This window comes from Cricetulus griseus, chromosome 8, assembly GCF_003668045.3.
Source record: "Cricetulus griseus strain 17A/GY chromosome 8, alternate assembly CriGri-PICRH-1.0, whole genome shotgun sequence".
Lineage (NCBI taxonomy): Eukaryota > Metazoa > Chordata > Mammalia > Rodentia > Cricetidae > Cricetulus > Cricetulus griseus.
In genome coordinates this window covers 54,792,638-54,811,628 of record NC_048601.1, presented here as the reverse complement: position 1 = coordinate 54,811,628, position 18,991 = coordinate 54,792,638, and the positions used below count along the sequence as shown (strand labels likewise).

Here is an 18,991-nt window from a genome sequence, read left to right as displayed (position 1 = left end):
GTCGTAGGGTAGCTCATATGACTCAGATAACCTCTTCTTTTAGGAGCTAGAAACCATCTTCATCTCCAGTGAGGACTGAGACCGCACTTGATTGAAAACTGATTAACCTAAGCACTGACATATAGAGCCACAAGTCAGGGTCATTTACAGAACACAGAACAGGAAGATTTGCATATGAAAACTCATCCTAGGCTCTAAATCCACTAGTCTCTGAGATCTGGTGGGAGCTGTATCATCTGGGTGGGGAGTCTGAGGAGGTGATAGTCTTTCTGTGCACAGCTTTCTTGGGGTTAGCCAAACAACTTTAGGGAAAGCTGCAGTTTTGTGGCCTTTGGGTGTGGTTGTTCCTGTTTCAGATGATGTAACTGACGCTGGAGTGTGGCCCAGGTCTGCTGGGGCCTCACAGCCCGGGAAACAGGCTGCAAGGGTGGGTTTGGATGGAAGTCAGCTCTTGAGTGGGAGCTGTTTGCTGGTGCTGACCCTGCCTTCTCTCTTCTAGATAAACTGCGAGGGGAGATCAACAAGGTGGTGAACAAATACATTGACCAGGGTGTTGCAGAACTGGTTCCTGGGGTACTCTTTGTCGACGAGGTCCACATGCTGGATATCGAGTGCTTTACCTACCTGCACCGAGCCCTGGAATCTTCCATCGCCCCCATTGTCATCTTTGCATCCAACCGAGGCAACTGTGTCATCAGGTAGGGCCCCTCCTGCCTGCTCCCTGGCTTCCCACCTTCCTTTTGAGCAAGTTTACTGCTTGGACTCAGTATACCTGCAGCACCATGAGGGAGAAGCAAGGTTGTGTCTCAGTGCCCTGATGAGGAGAGTCTTCCCAGTGGTCTTTAGGGCCGTTGAGTGTGCAAAGTGATGGTCACATAGGGCTGGTCTTTGGTGGAATGTCATGAACTAGCTGACTTCCTGTGTCTCCTGCTGAGAAGTGGGTATTACCAGCCTCACTTCAGGTGAGGGATCTGAATGATGTAACTTGGCCCAGTTCTTCCCACCCCAGACCTTTCTGTGACACACTGGTACCTTGCTGGCCATCCTCCCACACGCCCCCTTGAGAATTACAGTTGAGCCCTGGATGGTGGGTGTTCATATAGTCTCTCCCCTGTTAGTGAAGGCCCAAAGTTGGGGCAGAGGGCTTTTCCAGTCTCCATTTTGTCCTTAGTACTCTGGGCCTAAGCTGCAGAGAATGTACACGCTTTTGTCCGAGGCCCATGTCTGGTTCGTAATAAGTGGTTGTAATATCCTAGACGTTTTCTGTGGTTCTTTGGGGGTACATTTGGAGCTGATCCCTACAGTGCTAGGATGTAAAGGACTTCTTTTCAGGCCTACAGCAGTTACATGAGACACTGCCCTGGGACTTTGTGATCTCCACAGTGGGCACTGGAAACTAGAAAAGGGTCCTGTGGCCCATGAGTATTCATGATGCCCATGGCTACACTGAACTAGAAGCCCAGACTGCTGGCTTGCCACTCCACCATGATGGGCCACATAGAAGAATGTCACTGGCTCTTACTGGAGAAACTTAGTCTACACTAAGATTGTCCACACTAGGTGCTTCTGGCTTTGGGCAGGCTAGTGGGGAGTAGTCTAGTGCCTGCTATAACCACTAGTGCATTAGAACTTTAGCCCCCCCCTTACTTGTGTCCCCCTACCCACTCGGAGTTGGGATATGTACGTGGTTCTAGCACCCGGTGATGCAGTCTCTATAAGAGGACTATCACAGGTGTGTCCTGCAGTGTTGGAGGAAGCTGCTGTGCCAGGTCCAGGCCAGCTACTGAAGAGGATCAGGGCCACCTGGGTGACATCTGGAAGCTATATGTGGGCCCTGGCCTAGATAGCCTGGCACCTGTGGCTTTGCTGGAGACTTGCTTTTTGCTTTTTTTTTTTTTTTTCTGCACAACTTCATCTGGGCTCAGCATGGACACATGATGCCCCCTGCTGGGAGCTCTGCCAACAGAGCTAACCTAGCCCAGTAGGTGCCAACAGAGGCTGGCAGCTCTTGGCCCCAGTTGCCAGGGCTGTATCCATGAGAAAGGAGCTCTTGATCCTAGCCTTCTTGGAGAACCAAGCTCTAGCTGACCATATGAACTCCAGAAAGTGGGTTTGGTGCTGAGTGTTAGTGGGGATGCTCCATCATGCTGACGGCATCCTCAGGCGGTGGTGGGAAGCCCACACTGGAGCACCACACTGCCCTGCTGCTCCTGCCAGCCTGGGCAACCAGGGCCTGGGCTCTAACAAGGTGTGCGTGTGCTTGGGATGGGAAAGTGGACTCCAGAGTGCACGCTCTCAGCAAGTTTTGGCTAGGATGCTAAAAGACAGTTCACGAATATCCACACAATGTGAGCAGCCTGTGACCAGTTGTACACAGCCTTCTCCTCAGAGGAGCTGCTAAGCTCTTGTGCTACCAGCACCACACCTGACACCCAAGCTCCAAAGTGAAGTCAAGTGTTGAGAGCTTTCTAGAGTTCTCTATATGGGCCACATACGAAGTGATGTCACGGCTCCCTGACACTTGAGAACAGACAGGTTATCTCCCAGTGGTAGACTATAAGCCAGAAGTGATGCCATGCGGCTTGCTGTAAAGCCCACATGATCCTCCAACCCATTGGCTGCTGGGCAGTAAATAGGCATAAGTGTTGAGCATGGCATCCCGTGGAGCTGGCATCAAGGAACACTGTGAAAATTAGCCATGACAGCATCCTTTCCAGAAGTTGTCTTACATTCACCTCTTAGCTTCTGGCCATCTTAACAGTTCTGTGTGAGTGGCTTCATGGGTTGGGCCTCAGATATGAGCCCACTGCCTCTGACCTTGTGTTGTCTAGGGCATGAGTTCTAGTACTAGTCTGGTTCCCACAAGGGAAATGTCAGTCATGTGACTGCTACTTAGATCAAGTAAGTCCCTTGACCTAAGTATCCACCTGGTCCCATCATCAGAAGTGGACGGTCAGTAAATTATACAGATTAGATGTTGAGTGCAGGGTCCTATGGTTCTTAACCTTCCTGATGCTGTGACCCTTTAATACAGTTCCTCATGTTGTGGTGACCCCCAACCATAAGATTATTTTTGTGGCTACTTCATAACTAATTTTGCTACTGTTATGTATTGTAATGTAAATATCTGTTTTTTGATGGTATAAAGAGAAGTTACAGGTTATGATATCTTTATTCAAATAATACCGGCCAAGTGCAAGCCAGAGCGTGCCCAGAGGCAGCAAGCTAGGGAGGCCAGAGAGAAGGGGGTTCCCACGTGTCTTCAGCCCCATTGAGAACTCCCCACGCGTCATCCTGAACCTCCCCTGACCACGCCCTGACAGGCGTGGTCAAGCACACCTGTAGCGAGCTCCTAGGAAGCATGGCTACAGTGTCTCCCTATATGATGGTCTTAGGCCATTTGAGAACCAGTGCTTTAGGTCCTATGGGCCTGGAGTACTATGCCATATACTGGTCCCTGCTTATCTGTCCTGTTCATGGCTCAGACTCAGTAACCCCTGGGAGTATGGACCTCTTTGCCCTGGCAGACTACCCCCCAGGTCCTCCTGTGGATGCTGGAGGAGCTCGTCCCTTGGCTGTCCTGAGAAATCCTTCCTGTTTGGGTCCAGGAGCTTCAGCTGTTAGGTGAGAGTGGACAGCACTGACCCCAGCTCTGCCTGTAGGAGGCACCATTTCCCTTGGAGCCATATCTCCCTGGGATTTAGGGATTTAGGAAGATAAGTAGGAATTTCTGGAAGTTGGGTACCTTTTGTGTCAAAGTGTTAAGACTTAGACCAGTGTGGTCTCCGTTCAGTCTTGACCTGTGACAAATGTCCAGAATGATGCTTCAAAAAAAGCACTGTATTGACCTGGAGAGATGGCTCAGAGGTTAAGAGCACTGCCTGCTCTTTCAGAAGTCCTGAGTTCAATTCCCATCAACCACATGGTGGCTCACAACCATCCATGATGAGATCTGGTGCCCTCTTCTGGCATGCAGGCATATGTGGAGGCAGAATGTTGTATACATAATAAATAAAATCTTAAAAAAAAAAAAAAGCTCTGTATTGATAGATATATCTGATGCACAATGGAGCATTCAGTACTTTGTAGTATATTCACTGTCTCTACAGATTTGCCTTTTTCATATAAATGGTACTGTACGACCTGGACTCTTACAATTGGCTTCTTTCATTTTACTTGTTCTCAAGGTTCATCTGTGTTGCTTTTTACATTTTGTGGTAGAGCCATACTCTGTAGTGTGGAATATTTGATGGCATTTGTCACCTGGCCATCCTTCAGCAGGTGGGCAGTAGTTCTTTTGGCTATGTTGAGTAACGCTGCTGTGCACATCTGCACACATCTTGAGTGGATATGGTGTGACTTCTTTGGGGTGTGGTGCTGGGTTAGGTAGTGGCTGTTGGGCCTTTCAACAGTGAGGACTGTTTCCATGTCACTGCCCTCTTACACCCCACCAGCATTGGGCGGAGTCCCCCGTCCCCATTCTCCAGCATTCCCCAGTGTCTGTCTTTTCAGTTAGAGACACCAGCGTGTGGAACATGCAGCACACCAGTTTGATTTGTGTTTCCTAGTGGATGGTGGGAAGTTGATCATTTTAGTTTTCTAGTCACTTTAAGTCTTTGGAGAAATGCTTGCTCATGTCCTGTGTCTGTTGGTTTTTTTGCAACAGGGTTTCATGTATCTCAAGCTGGCCTCAAACTTATGCTATGTAGCCAAAGATATGACCTTGAATTTCTGATTCTCCCAAATTCTAGGATGGCAGATGTTCCCAGTTTTCATTTAGGTTGTTTGTCTTTGTTTTTGAACAATAAACATTCTTTATGGCTTGGGTCCTTTAATCCCAGCATTCAGGAGGCAGAGGCAGGCAGATCTCTGTGCATTCAAGGCCAGTGTGGTCTACAGAGTGAGTTCCAGGACAGCCAAGGCTACACAAAGAATCTCTGTCTCAAAAGAAAAAATTCTTTATGTACTTTGGATTTATGATATTTATTGTATACATCAATAATTATGAACATTATATGAATGTATTTGAGTATTTTTCTATCTTTAGGTAGTCTTACTAATTTTTTGACACAGGTTTTAAATTTTATTCAGAACTCTAATTTTTGGGCTAAGAGTTCAGCTCAGTAGAGTACTTGCCTTATATGTGCAACACTATGGTTTTCATCAGTAACAAATTCCAGTCCAGCTTGCCTGCCTTTGTCTTTGCTCTCACTTAAGAAGCACTGTCTAACTTGAGACTGCAGGCACATGCCTTCATTTTCTTCCAAGAGTCTACAGTTCAGCTCTTGACTCAAATCATTTGGGGTTCTGCATCACAGACATAAAGATGATGGGCTGTCATAGAACCATTCATTGAAATGACCATCCTTCAAAAACCATTTATTGTGTATGTATGCATTTATGTGTACTCTGTGTGTGTGTGTGTGTGTGTGTGTGTGTGTGTGTGTGTGTGTGTGTGTGTGTCCAGGTGCCACGGAGGTCAGAGAGTGTTGGATACCCTAGAACAGTTATAGGTGGTTATGAACCAGCTTGTGTGGTGCTGGGAGCTGTACCTGGGTCCTCTGGAAGAGCAGTAAGCTCTCATAATTACAGAGCCTTTCCCCAGCCTCAAATGACCATTCTTACCAAGTCGCGTTGACAGCTAAGTCATATGGCTGTCCTTTTAAAAGTGTCTGATTGTGTACGCTGTGCCGAGGTCAAGAGCGAGTCAGGAAGTTGCCTATTAAATCGTTCAGGTGTGTTTTCAGTCATCAGAAAAACCTTCTGTCACCTGGCATTATGGATTAAAGAGAGCAGCAATGGGCACTGATCCCCAATCAGGTGCCATTCTACCTATGAACATCTGGCAGTATTGGAGACATTTTTATTTTTCATGACTCAGTGCTGTTGGTGTCACGCAGCATTGCACAGTGCACAGGACAGCCTCTGACAGACAGTATAGGGTCTAGAAGCCAACAGTGGCATGGTACAGAACCCAGAGTTTCAGGCAGAGGAGTGTTAAAAAGTGAGGGGGTTGTTTGCTCAAGTGTAAGCTATGTTTCTAGAGGTCCAGTGCATCCTGCAGAGGCACTGTACTCAAGCTCAAGGGGTTTTGGGCCTGTGGGCTCACAACCCAGACTGTACCTGCAGTATTAACTGAAATACATTTATTAAGAAGTTTGTAATAAGATGTGGTTCCACTCTGTTCCTAGTTCATCACTGGCCTTGCAGCTGCCACGGAACAGCTGCCACTAGACCCTGTGTTTTTCTTGTCTCAGCTGGAAGTCCACAAACAATTTCCCATGAATGTGTTTTCTAGAAGAATCTTTGTGCTTCAGATTCATAGCTTGAATGATTAAATAGTGCTTGGCAATTTTTTTTTTTTTTTTTTAGTACTCTTTGGCTCTTGCAGGGGGGCTGCACTGGGGCAGAGGGGGGCACCCAGCTCCCAAATATATACACAGAGTCTTATGAATGCCTGTCCTTAACTTGGCTTGTTTCTAGTCATATTTTCTTAACTTAAATTATCCCATCAACCTTTCGCCTTTGGGTTTTTGCCTTCTCTACTTCTGTATCTTTTCTTTCCTTCTTTCTTTGTGTAGCTGTGTGGCTAGCACCTAGTGTCCTTCTCCTTTTCTTGCTCCTCCCCCAGATTTCTCCTCCTATTTATTCTCTCTGCCTGTCAGCCCCACCTGTCCTTTCTCCTGTCTTGCTATTGGCCGTTCAGCTCTTTGTTAGAGCAATTGGGTGTTTTAGGCAGGCAAAGTAACACAGCTTCACAGATTAAACTAATGAAACATTAAAAAAATGCAACACATCTTTGATCATTAAACAAATATCCCACAGCATAAATGAGTGTAATACATCTTTAACTAATATTCCATAACACTTAATGGCTGAGTGGTCTTTTGGGTTAAGGTTTAGCTTTATGAACTCAGCCGTAAGAAAGCCCATCAACCACATTCGTGTAAGCTCTGTTCTTTTGAGGGCTTCTGGGGGGGGGCACGTCGTTTCTCACATACCTTTTCTATTAAATTTCTTAGGTTTTTATCAGTTCTGAATCAAAGATGATTTATAATGGGGCTGTGAGATTCTGAATATTTTTGTTCTTAGACTATTTCAACATGGCAGATTTTAAGATGTCCTCAGAATCTACCCCCCATAAAACCCCTCTCAAATAAACTTTAAGAAGAGTTGAAAGGGAGTTCAGTAACAGAAATTTAAATATCACTTTTAAAAGTTACTTTTCTTGAAAAAGATAATGATAGCTATGGTAACTGTTATATGTGCTGTGACTTGAACCCTGAGAAAGCTGTTTCATATCTTACAAGTTTCCCTTATCATTTTAAAGAAGTGTTGCTGGCCTCAGATTCCTTGTATAGGTGATGGTAACCTTGAACTCCTGATCCTCCTGAGGCATGGTAGTAATACAGGCTTATATACCACACCCAGTCTTATTCAGTGCTGGGGATCAAACCTAGGATGCCATACTTGCTAGGCAAGTACTCGTTGAGCACACTCGGCCCTAAAGTTTACACTTTAGCCATTTTTAGCTGTATAATTCATTGACATATGTGGCAGAGTCATCACTATTATCTCTATTTTCAAAACCTTTTTAGAGATTCATTTATTTTTGTCTTATATATATAAATGCCTTGCCTGCCTGTGTCTGTGCACCATATGCATGCAGGAACCTGTGGAGGCCAGAAGAGGGCATTGGACCCCCTGGAACTGGAGTTACAGACAGCTGTGAGCCACCTGATGTGGATGCTGGGAACCAAACAGCAGGTCCTCTTCAAAAGCAGTCAGTGTCGGCAACCACTGAGCTGTCTAAAACCAGCCTGTTTCCACCAGAGCCTCTTCCTCACTTCAGAAACAGGACTCCTGTAGCCTGTAGCATACAGTCCCATTTTCCTGCTCAAACCACAATAGACCGCAGTAGCCTCCAACTTCCTTCAGTGGATATGGCCACTTAGTTTCCTGGCTTGCAGTCTGTCACCCATTGTCCTTTTGTATCTTGCTTGTTTTACTTTGTGGGTTTCAAGTTTATCCTGTGCTGCCGTACATCTTACTTTCATTTATTTTTATAATAAATATACACTGGTACTTAACTGCATTGGAAAGAATTTCAAAATAGATGTTTGACTATTTTTTCTTTTTTGCTTGCATCCCTTTTTCTTCTTCTTCTTTTTTTTTTTTTTTGTGTGTGTGTGTGTGTGTCTGTGTGTCTGTGTGTCTGTGTCTGTGTCTGTGTCACATTCTCACATTTCCTTAGCACCACACACTTGTGGAGGTTCTGTCCTTGCACTGTGTGAGTTCTGGGAATTGAACTCAGACCACTAGTCATGGAAAGCACCTTTGCCTACTAAACCATGTCGCCAGCCCTGAAACCACATATTTTGATATTAACAATTAAATTGAAGTAGCATGCCTTGTTCTTTGTTATTTTAATCAGCTATGTTATCTTTTGCACTTGTGACTAGGCTCAAGATGTTAGGAGGCTTATGGCCACCCATGTTAGGATGGCCTGATGCAGAGGCCCATAGCTACTAAGCTCCCATGGCTGCAGCTGGGCAGGCCTGTAGGGCACCAGTGTCTGGCCAGCATATGTCCCATCAGGCAGCTGGCACAGGCCTGGCAGGTTGGCAGGCTTCCTCTCCTGGCTGTTGACAAGGGCTTGGCTAAGGGTTGAAGAGAAAAACAAAGGATGTAATTGGACAGTTCTCAGGAAGAAAAGAGTGGCTGTTGGGGAAAACATTTGTGCCTCATTAGTAACCAAAGAAATGCAACTCAATCAAGGTGTCCCCTTTCTCTTTTTCTAGATTGCTAAAGCTGCAAATGTTTCAGAGTTAAAGTACTTGGTGCTGACTCTGATGTTGGGTGACTGTGTCACTCATGTAGCTGTGCAGACTGACATAGTCATTCATCAGATGTGTGAGCTGGTCAGGCATGGTGATAGTTTCAGAGGAGGCAATTCTCTAATGTATGCTGTCAAGTAAAAGTTAAGCATGGTTATTAGGACTGAAGCAACAGACAAAAACAGAAAAATGCACATATTAGCAATATAACTATAAAACAGTCATTGAAGATGTGGCTTTTTTTTTTTTTTTTTTTTTTTTTTTTTTTTTTTTTTGGTTTTGGTGTGTTACCCCTTCCAAAACTTTTGATGAAGCTGTTCCCCTGGGCCACCTGGCCCTGATGCTCAGAGATGCTAGCGACCTACTCTGTGCTGTGCCTCTACTCGTGTGTCTGTTGTCCAGGATCTCAGAGTTCCTTGGGTAATGGGAGTGATTTTGGCTCTTGCAGGGGCACCGAGGACATCACCTCTCCACACGGCATCCCATTGGACCTGCTGGATCGGGTGATGATCATCAGGACCATGCTGTATACACCACAGGAGATGAAACAGGTGAGCGAGCCCCTGAAGCCTGGATTCTTGCTCCTCTCTCTACCCACCTCTGACCTCTTAGCTAGCCTAAGCCTGGCTTTTGCTCACCAGTCTGAGTGAGTCAGAGTGTCCTTGTGGCTCTGAAAGATGGGTTGTTCTGAGTGGACATTCTCAGATGGGTTAGAACCTCTGCTTCCTGTGGGTCTGGCCATCTACTCTTGTTGAGCTTGATGAAAAGGGGAAAGAAAACATAGAACTTAATGGCCATTGAATGTCATCAGCCTGAAGAAGGGGCAAGTATGATATAATTGCCTGATATAGTAATGCACTCAGGAGTCTGAGGCAGGAGGATCACAAATTGGAGGCATAGTAGGATCCTGTCTCAAAAGGAAACAACAGCTGGATGGTGGTGGCACACACCTTTAATCTCAGCGCTCAGGAGGCAAAGGCAGGCGTGCAGGTGGATCTCTCTGAGTTCGAGGCCAGCCTGGTCTAGAGTTCCAGGACAGCTGGGGTGGTTATACAGAGAAAACCTGTCTCGGGGGAAAAAACAAAAACAAAAAAACAAACAAAACAACAAAAAGGAAACAAGCAAACACAACCATTCTGGGGCTGTAGCTTGTTGGTACACATTTTCTGGGATACACAAAGCCCTGGTTTTGGTCTCCAGAACCATATAAACTAGGCCTTGTGAAACTTGCCTGTAGTTCCAGCACTTAAGACATGGAGGTAGGAGGATCCTCCTTAGCTACATAGTGAGTTAGGCTAGACTTTTAAAAAAAAAAAAAATATTAGCTGGGTATTGGTGGTGCATGCCTTTAATCCCAGCACTCAGGAAGCAGAGGCAGGCGGATCTCTGTGAGTTCAAGGCCAGTCTGGTCTCCAGAGCGAGTGCCAGGATAGGCTCCAAAGCTACACAGAGACACCCTGTCTCAAAAAAACAAAAACAACTAAAAATAAAAACAAAAACCTAGACACATGAGAATCCTAAAGTTAGCCTAAACAGTTGCCTCAGGGTTATAAAGCCCATTGGTAGCTAGGGCAGGACAAGATGCCTGGAGGATCCAGGGGGTGTGGCTCTTCTTTTGAGGGCATACTCTGAACTATGTGTTCTCCTGTGGCTTGTGCAGTGTTTCTCATTGATGGCACTCATTGGGGGTGACACACCAGCAAGTCTGGCATCTCCATGACCAGCTGTTACAGTTCATAGTGCCACTTGTGTGCCTTATTTAGGAGGTCATCTCCATGGCCCTTGTGTCAGTCTCTTTTAGTTATTGTGACAGTCCCTGAGATAATCAACCTAAGTAAGAAAAGGTGTATTTTGGACCATGGTTTCAGTGGCTTTAGTTTGTCACTTGACCCTGTTGCTTTGAGCCTATAGCTGTATAGTGTATCATGGAAAGAACATATAGCAAAGGTGGCTGCTTGCCTCATGGTGACCTATAAACAAAGAAAGATAGGAGAGAGCTGGGCGGTGGTGGCGCACGCCTTTAATCCCAGCACTGGGGGGGGGGGGGGGGGGGGCAGAGGCAGGCGGATCTCTGTGAGTTCGAGACCAGCCTGGTCTACAAGAGCTAGTTCCAGGACAGCCTTCAAAGCCACAGGGAAACCCTGTCTGGGGGGGGGGGGAGATAGGAGAGGCTTGGGATCCCAGTTCCTTCTTAAAAGGCATGTCCCCAGTGGCTTGATTTCCTCCCCCTGGTCCCTGTACCATGAAGGTGCAAAGGACCCTTTAAGAGAAAGACCCTGCCCACTTAGTGGTTTTTCTGCCTGCTCATCTCTTTCCCGCTCCTCCCTTTCCACTCTCCCGCTCTCCTTCTTTCCTGCTGTTCCCCTAGGGCAGACCGGACTTTTCCTGTCTCCCTCTTCTCTCCTGTCCTCTCTATCTCTGTCTCTGTCTCTGTCTCTCTGTCTCTTTAGCTCTTTTCTCTTCCCTTCCTCCTTCCATCTCTGTTCCTGGTTGGCCAACACATAGCCCTCCCTTTGCTCCCTTTCCCAGTAAACTCCCTGTGGGTTTGTTGAAGTCTGGTGGCTTTGTATCTCATCACCTGCCACAGAAGCTGCGTCTTGAAATAGTCATTACCTAGGCATTTCTAGGTGGACCTGGGATACATAAGAAACTAGCTAAACAGAGCCCAGGAGCCACTCACTCAGCAAGCAGTGCTCCTCAGGTCTCTGCTTCAGTTCCACTTGAGATCACCCTGACTTCCCTGATGATCTGTTAAGCTGTGAGACGTGGTAGACCTTTCCTCCCCAAATTGTTTTGGTCAGTGTTTTATCACAAACTAGAAAAATACCTTCTCTGGTAAATGGTAAAAGATAAACCTACCTTTGGTTTTGAGACATTGTCACTCAGATTCCACTGAGATGGTGACAAAGACTGTCTCTCCTTGCTTTGTAAAACTGTCACATGCATTCTGTGAGACGGGTAGGAACAGGGCGCCATTATCCCCAGCTGCTTCATAGTCAGCCTCTAGGGTCTTTGACAGAGGCTTTGATAACTAAGTCGTGGAGCTGGGATCCCCACCAGAGTAGCTCACCTTGGAGCTCCAGGCGAAACTGCTCTGGAGTCTCCTCTCATACTGGAGCTGTGACTGACAGGCCTGCTCAGGCCAGTCTCTGGGCTTCTCTCAGTGGCTACCTGTCTGGGTCTTGCTTTGGCCTTGCAGCTTCAGGGATCCCCTCAGCCTTTTGCTGGAGTTAAGGCAGGTTTTACACAGACAAGCTCAACTTAACATGTACAAAATGCCACTAGTACTGACACCTCATAAACACCCCTGCAGGTTATTAAATGATTAAAGATCTCATTCATGAGCTGCCTGTTTCCAAGCAGCTGAGGTAGAAGCTCCCATGATTGCTCTGGTCTGTTCTAGAGACAGTGAGAGCAGATATCACTGGCATTGTGGAAGGAAGCCAAGCCACAGATCCAGCTGAGGGGAGGGCCAGCCTAGCATCACCAGCCCAGCATCACTGAGCATCCTCAGCCCTCCCCTCGGCCAGCCTCTGGTCTTCAGTGTTTATATCTCTCGGGAGTTGGCAGTGCTGGGGATATGACCTAGGTCCCTATACATGCTGAGAACATGCCCTGCCTCTGATGTACCTAATCCCCAGTCCCTCTTGAAGTTCCAGAAGACTCCTGAGCAGCCATTTGTGCTATTGGCCCACAGTCTCCCTTGTCCAGCTGTTGGTCAGGAGTTCTTGAGTCATGTAGCTGGCTGATGGAGTAGAGCAGGGGACATCCTTTCTAGCTTGCTTTCCACAGCCCTTGAACCTTGGGCCCCTCTGCTGTTGGACCTAATAGCCTGTGTAGATGATCATATCCTGACCCCTGAGGAGCACCGCACATATGTTTGAGGCCTCTGTAGTGTTTGGGACATGTGTGAACCAGTCAAGAGTTCCCCCAATTCTTCTCTTACAACCTTGTCTGGATAAAGGTGGCATAGGCAGTGGGGGTCTGCGAAGTGGCCACCTCTTAGGAATGCATGCCAGCCTGCTGCTCTGAGCTCCTTACAGGCTGCTTACAGTGACAGGCAGCTGATGACTGCTGACCCCGGCAGAGCCCTGAGTTGTCACACTCAGCCATCTCAAGCCTCCACTCTTCTTTTCTCTCTCCAGAGCCTGGAACTAGGACTCAGTGTCTTCCAGTTCCTGTGCCTCTGCTCTGGCTGTTTTTACGGCTTTAATTTAAACAACGGCTTCTTGATATCTTGTTTACGAAGCTGCCAGAGTGAAAAATTCCTGTATTATATGAGGCTCGAAGTCCTCGAGTTATCTCGGCCCCACAACACACAACATCATTATCCTGCTGGCCCTTATCACTCAGTGCTGCAGTGCCCGTGGGACCCTGTGCCACCGCTGCAGCATCTCACCGCCTGCCGGCCACCCCTCCAGCCTCACCAGGATACACAGTGCAACAAGCATTAGGCGCTTGATAGATTAGATATCTCAGCGATGTTAGGAGGGCTGGTAAATCTCTAAAAGTAACTTTTTTGATTTATTTAACCATAGTATTTATCAAACAAATAAAAAAATGTTCTCTTGCTTGAGTGCTGCTAGGTGATAGTGCTCAAGCTGCCAGGAGATGTTGGAGCCTTGAGGGCAAAGCTAGGAGTGGACCTAGCTCTCTGTAACAGGGAAAAGGAAGAGGAAGCTGTGAGCTACACTGGACATGGGGGTACCCCTGGCTATGATGTCATCCAGGTGGACTGTGGCTGGGGCGTGTGATTCCCAGAGATGCAGACTAGCAGTGCTGGTGGCCATCAGCTGGTCAGACACTGAACACAGTTGAGACACTTAACGATTGTTTTTTTTTTCTCCAAAGATCATTAAGATCCGAGCCCAGACGGAAGGCATCAACATCAGCGAGGAGGCGCTTAACCACCTGGGGGAGATTGGCACCAAGACCACACTGAGGTGTGTACACCAGGTAGCAGCCTGCTGGAGCCCTTATGCTGTGCCAAGGGCCTTTTCCAGGCATTAAGTTTAGAGTGCTAAGAATCTAGAAATGAGTTAGAACCCAGTCTTCAGCAAGCCCCTAGTAGAGTTCACCATTCTCTTCCAGTTTCCCAGTAGAGCAGGGCCTGTCCCCATCACCCTTACCCTGGGTGTATTCCAGGTATCTGGTGGCAGCAGCCTAGTGGATTAGTGCTGTGTTCTCCAGGCTGTTCTGCCAGGGTTCAAAGGCAGTGACTGGAGAAGATAGACGATAGGTCTTCAGACCCTGAGCCCTCCTTGTGTCCCTTGAGTATGTTGCTCTTGTTCCTGAAGTAAAGGAAGAAACTGTCACATGTTTAGTGAATGTTCATTGGGCCTGCATGAGCTTTCAGTTGCCTGTGTTCATTTCTTTGCATGTGAAAATTCCCCGTCTAAGTTGATACTGTCTGCCCTGCCAGGGTGTGTGTGTATCAAAATGTTAGTCTGTCAGCAGAGATGAAGTCACCCCCTTTGCAGATGTGAGAAGAGCCTTGTGTCCCCTGTCCCCTGGTGTCCCCGGTCTCAGTTGTGATGGGCAGTGGCAGTTCTCCTTTGCCGTCCTCACCTTGGGCTCCTTGCAGTTAGATGGCTGCAGCCATGCCAGCAGTGTCCATGCTCGCCTTCTGACTTTGGGCTCCCTGCAGTGGCCCCATGCTCACGCTGTGCTGTCTGCTGTAGGTATTCTGTGCAGCTGCTGACCCCAGCCAACCTGCTGGCAAAGATCAACGGGAAGGACAGCATTGAGAAGGAGCATGTGGAAGAGATCAGCGAACTCTTCTATGATGCCAAGTCCTCTGCCAAGATTCTGGCTGACCAGCAGGACAAGTACATGAAGTAACATTGGGCTGGGAGGTGCACCCAGAGGACAGACCCCACACCGTGGACAGGGCCTTGAGTCAAGCGTGCTTTGCAGTGTTGCTGACTCTGGGAACATTCTTTCTAAATTATCAAACCTCCATGTCTGCTTGGAAGGAACCCCTTCCCACCTGGCTTGTTTTCTAATAAAACTGAATAGGTTATTTTGATGATACCTCTCTTTTTAGGTTTTTATGTTTGTACTCCATGCTCGCGGAGTGTGTGTGTGTGTGTGTGTGTGTGTGTGTGTGTGTGTGTGTGTGTGTGTACACGCACACAAACTTGCAGGTGCCTGGGACTGGCAAAAGAAGGCATCAGAGCCCCTGGAGCTAGAGTTACTATGGGGGGTTCTAAGTTCTATTTGCAGCACAAAACAAGGTTATTTATGCATAACACATACACAGAAATTGCAGGACCAGTTTAGACTTATAGTTACTGTGGCATCAGTGCAGTTCCATTCTGCAGTAGGGCAGGACATTTGTCAGTGAGCGTTGAGAGCTGTGTCGGGATGTTACATCTCATCTTCCTTTCAGGCTCTAGGCTATGAGATTCCCAGACATCTCTGTTCTGATGACCGTTGGGCATTGAGAGCCACACAAGTCTACAGCCCATCTTGGCAGGTACTTTCAGTAGGACACTTATACTGTGAGCCCTAAGCACCTGGCCAAGGCTGCCATGTCTGGGACCTTGTTTATGTCCCCTGTTCTATGCTGGGCTCTTGAGTGAAGTGGCTCTCTGCTGACCACACATAAGGGTTAGAACAGCTGTGCCTCTTCTAGGGCTGCGTGTTAGCCATGGTTTGGGAGTCTGCATGAGGACAGTCTCACCGCTTACCTGTTTAGTAAACCATCAGTGTGGACTCATAGGTGCTTAGTTTGTACATTGGGTACCTTGTCTTGAGATAGTCTTGCTATGTAAACAAGGCTGGTTTTGAGTTTGAGGCAATCCTCCTGCCTCTGCTTCCTAAGTGCTGGAATTATAAGTGTCACCTTTTTCAGTATGACATCATTTTGTACTCATGAGGACATGGTGTTTATGCCAATCACCTGCCCAGATAGCCACAGACAGAAGCTGTATTTGAAGTCAACCGGGCTCGAGCTGAAGCTGGGAACTGTGTGTTTGGACTTCATACCCAGCAGTAGCTGAGGGTCTGACCTTGAGCAGGTGGGGCTGCAGGGTAAACTGAGGTAGGTGACTGCTCAGTCTAACCCTTCACAGCAGCTGATGAGGAGAGGAGCGGTGGCAACAGTGGTGGGTTGGGGGGTGTTCTTGTACAGCCTTTGGCACAGTGAGGATTAGGGATGCCAGCTTGTTCTTTCTAGCCCCTGAATCCTGCCACTTCTCCTTCATCTGGGCTGTGACAGTGCCTGAGGAGAGGGGACAGTGCTCTGATAGGAGGGAGATGGTCTGGCTAGGTGGCAAGGTTTGGTTATTTTAATTTTCTTCCCTTTTCCCCAGCAAGGCCTGTGATTATTACATTAATCTTACAGGCGAAGTTTTTATGGCCCATCCCTCGCAGACTGTGAGAAGTTTCTCCATCCATTCCCAGGCAGGCAGCAGACCCTGGTGGGAAGAAAGTATTTGTTACATCTTATCAGGCTGACACACAATCTAACAACAATTACAGCAGCCCCATTTTTCCCACTAGTTCAGCTCCAGCTTGAAAAATTGTTGTAATATTAAAGTCAGGCAGGATGGGGGCTGGTCACAGGAGGTGGCCACTATCCCAGCTCTGGGCCAGGCTCTTGGAAGCCTCCCCTTGAGCTACTTGGTGGCTGAGTAGAAACCTCTGCTCCTCATTTAGCTGCAGTGCAGGCTCCCCAGCAGCCTCCAGGCAAATCCTTGTCCTTAGCTTTTGCAGACACCTCACCTCTTCAGGTTGCCTCCAACCCTCCGTTGATTCAGGGAATATTCGGGTTTTAAGACGGAACAGAACTTGCTTCCTCACACCAAAAAGTGGTGGATCATCAAGCCTTAGTTAAAATGGAGTTACAGGCAGAGGGTGAGAGTTAACACCCTGTAGACCTCTATCTCCCTGACCCTGAACCTGCCCTGATTGGGCAGCTGGCCACGTCTGAAAAGGCCCTGCCTTTGAGGGAGGAGCCGAAGCCAAGCTGAAGTGTGAGACTCCCTGAGGCCATAGGCACCAGGGTTCAGAGAAGAATGCCCAGTTCTTGGCTCTTGTTGCTAGAGGAGGTCAGAGTTTGTGAAACAGGCACAAGCTTAGGTCCGGCCCTCCGCATTTGGACGCAGTCCTCGTTGGTCTCCAGTTTCTAGAAACGGGCCTTTCAGCCCCTAGAAGGGAGCTATGGTGTGGCCTAGTCTCAGCCAGACAAGCCAGCTCTCCCTTGGGACCCTGAGAGATACACAATGTCCTCCCATCCCAGGTTGCAAGTGACCTGGGGATGATGCGGATGACCTGCAGCAGGGCCCGGCAGAGGGAAAGGCGGGCTGGCAGTCGCCCGCTGGCCCTGTCGCCTTTCCCGTCAGTCGGCTCCGCACGGTGGTGATTAATGGCCGGGCGAGGCGCGCGTGCGGCCGTCAGCGCGATGGATGTGGCTGTCAGGCCGAGCGTCCGCGCTGACCCCCGGCCCCGGCCCGCGCGATCAATGGGCGGCGCGCGGCGGGCGAAGGCTGGGCCGGCGCGATAAGATGGGCCGATGCGCGCCCGCCGATTGCCCGCTCCGTCACCCGCCGTCACCGGCGCCGTCACGCCGCCCGCGCGGGGGTCAGCACCGTCAGCACGCGTGATTAATGGGGACGCGGGCAGGAGATGCGGCCCAGAGCCTTGCAAAGGCTCGCGGAGCGTAAGTGGCGCGGCCTGAAGCGCCCCCGTGTGGCCGCGCACGCAACCTCTGGGTAGCAGAGGAAGCCTGTGGGAAAACCAGTTGAGGAAGGAATATTTTTTAGTGTCTAAAAGGAGGCATACCCCCCTCCTCTCTCCTCTGTCTGTCTGTCTGTCTGTCTGTCTGTCTGTCTATCATCTATCTGTCTGTCTGTCTGTCTGTCTGTCTATCATCTATGGCAGGGTCTCATCATGAAGGTTTGGCTAACCTGGAACTCTCCAATGTAGACCTGGTGGCCTCCACCTCACAGAGATTCCTCTGTTGGGATTAAAGTGTGCCCCACCCCCACCCCGTATGTTTTTGAAGGGATAATTTTGTGGTAATTCTGAATTGGTGCAGAAGTTGCAATGTATCAAAGGGGTATGAGGTGATGGTGTGTTCCACCTCCTGTTCCCTCTGTGCGAGCCACTTTCAACATTCATAGCCCATTTCCTACTGAGCTAGAGATGGAAGAGATTAGGGCAGGAAGGTGCTGTGCATCCCAGGTCCAGCATCCTTTGCATTTCACAGTGGCAGACCTTGTTCCCTCATCCTGAAAGATGTAGGAATTCCTATCTTTGCCTAGAATTCCAGATTTGCTTGTATTCTCTTTTAAAGCTTCATACAGTAAAATCCCAAAGCAATAAAGTGGGCCATTGTGAGCTCTGACAAAGGAAATCTACCTAACCCCTATGAAGAAGGTTATTCACTAGAAAATCCCAGGAGGACCCTACCTCGTCCCCTCACCCACACAAAGGCAAACCAGCATTGGGCTGTTGCTGAAATCCCTTCCCTTGGGGAGAAGGATGGCTACCTACTTCCTCCTAGGATCCCATCCACAAACTAAAGTCCACCAAAGACTATGAATTTATTGGTCTTACAGAGCAAAGGGTAGGGGGTCATAGGCAGGGGTGTCGCTGACCTTAAAGCAGCCACACTGGAAATGTGCACTCAGTAGAGATGGTAACGTCCGGCTGTACAGATGGGAGCCCCCTTCCCTTTCCCACCTATGTCCTCTAGTGCCTCTCAGAGCTCCCAAGGCCACGTTGGTAGAATTAGGGCAAGATTACTTACTACTGGTTGGGAGGGATGGCTGAATATTCAGGTGAGGGTCCCATGAGCTTCCCTGGTCCCTTGGAAAAGGGAAGGCCAATAGTCAACAAGCCCATCTATGATGGTCTTTATCGAGCAGGTCCAGCCGAACTCCTGAAGATGAAGGCAGTTTTTCTTGGAGGAGTCTTGTACAACTGCTGTGTGGTGGTTTGAAAGAAAATGGCCCCCAAAGGGAGTGGCACTAATGGGAGGTATGGCCTTGTTGGAATAGGTCTTCCTGGAGAAAGTGTGTCATTGTGGAGGCAGGTTTTAAGGTTTCATATATGTTCAAGCCACACCCAATGAGCCAGATCACTTCCTGTTGCCTACCTATGAAGATGTAGAATCCTCCAGCGCCATGTCTGCCTGCCCACAGCCA

At 48.3% G+C, this 18,991-nt stretch overlaps 1 protein-coding gene and 1 long non-coding RNA gene across 2 annotated transcripts in view; one reads left to right on the top strand and one right to left on the bottom strand.

Annotated features, from left to right (window-relative positions):
* Positions 1-14,870, top strand: part of Ruvbl1 (RuvB like AAA ATPase 1) — a 36,725-nt gene extending 21,855 nt beyond the window's left edge. The window contains exons 8-11 of the mRNA XM_027428683.1: positions 500-698; positions 9,286-9,388; positions 13,689-13,780; positions 14,519-14,870. Of these exons, the coding sequence (XP_027284484.1) occupies positions 500-698; positions 9,286-9,388; positions 13,689-13,780; positions 14,519-14,678 (554 nt within the window). The 3' untranslated portion in view covers positions 14,679-14,870. The remainder of the gene's footprint in view (positions 1-499; positions 699-9,285; positions 9,389-13,688; positions 13,781-14,518) is intronic.
* LOC118239262 lies at positions 13,652-14,546 on the bottom strand. The gene is made up of 2 exons (XR_004771054.1): positions 14,406-14,546; positions 13,652-14,128 (listed from the first exon to the last, which is right to left on the bottom strand). It is a non-coding gene; the product is annotated as an uncharacterized LOC118239262 (long non-coding RNA).
* Positions 14,871-18,991: the final 4,121 nt, after the last annotated feature.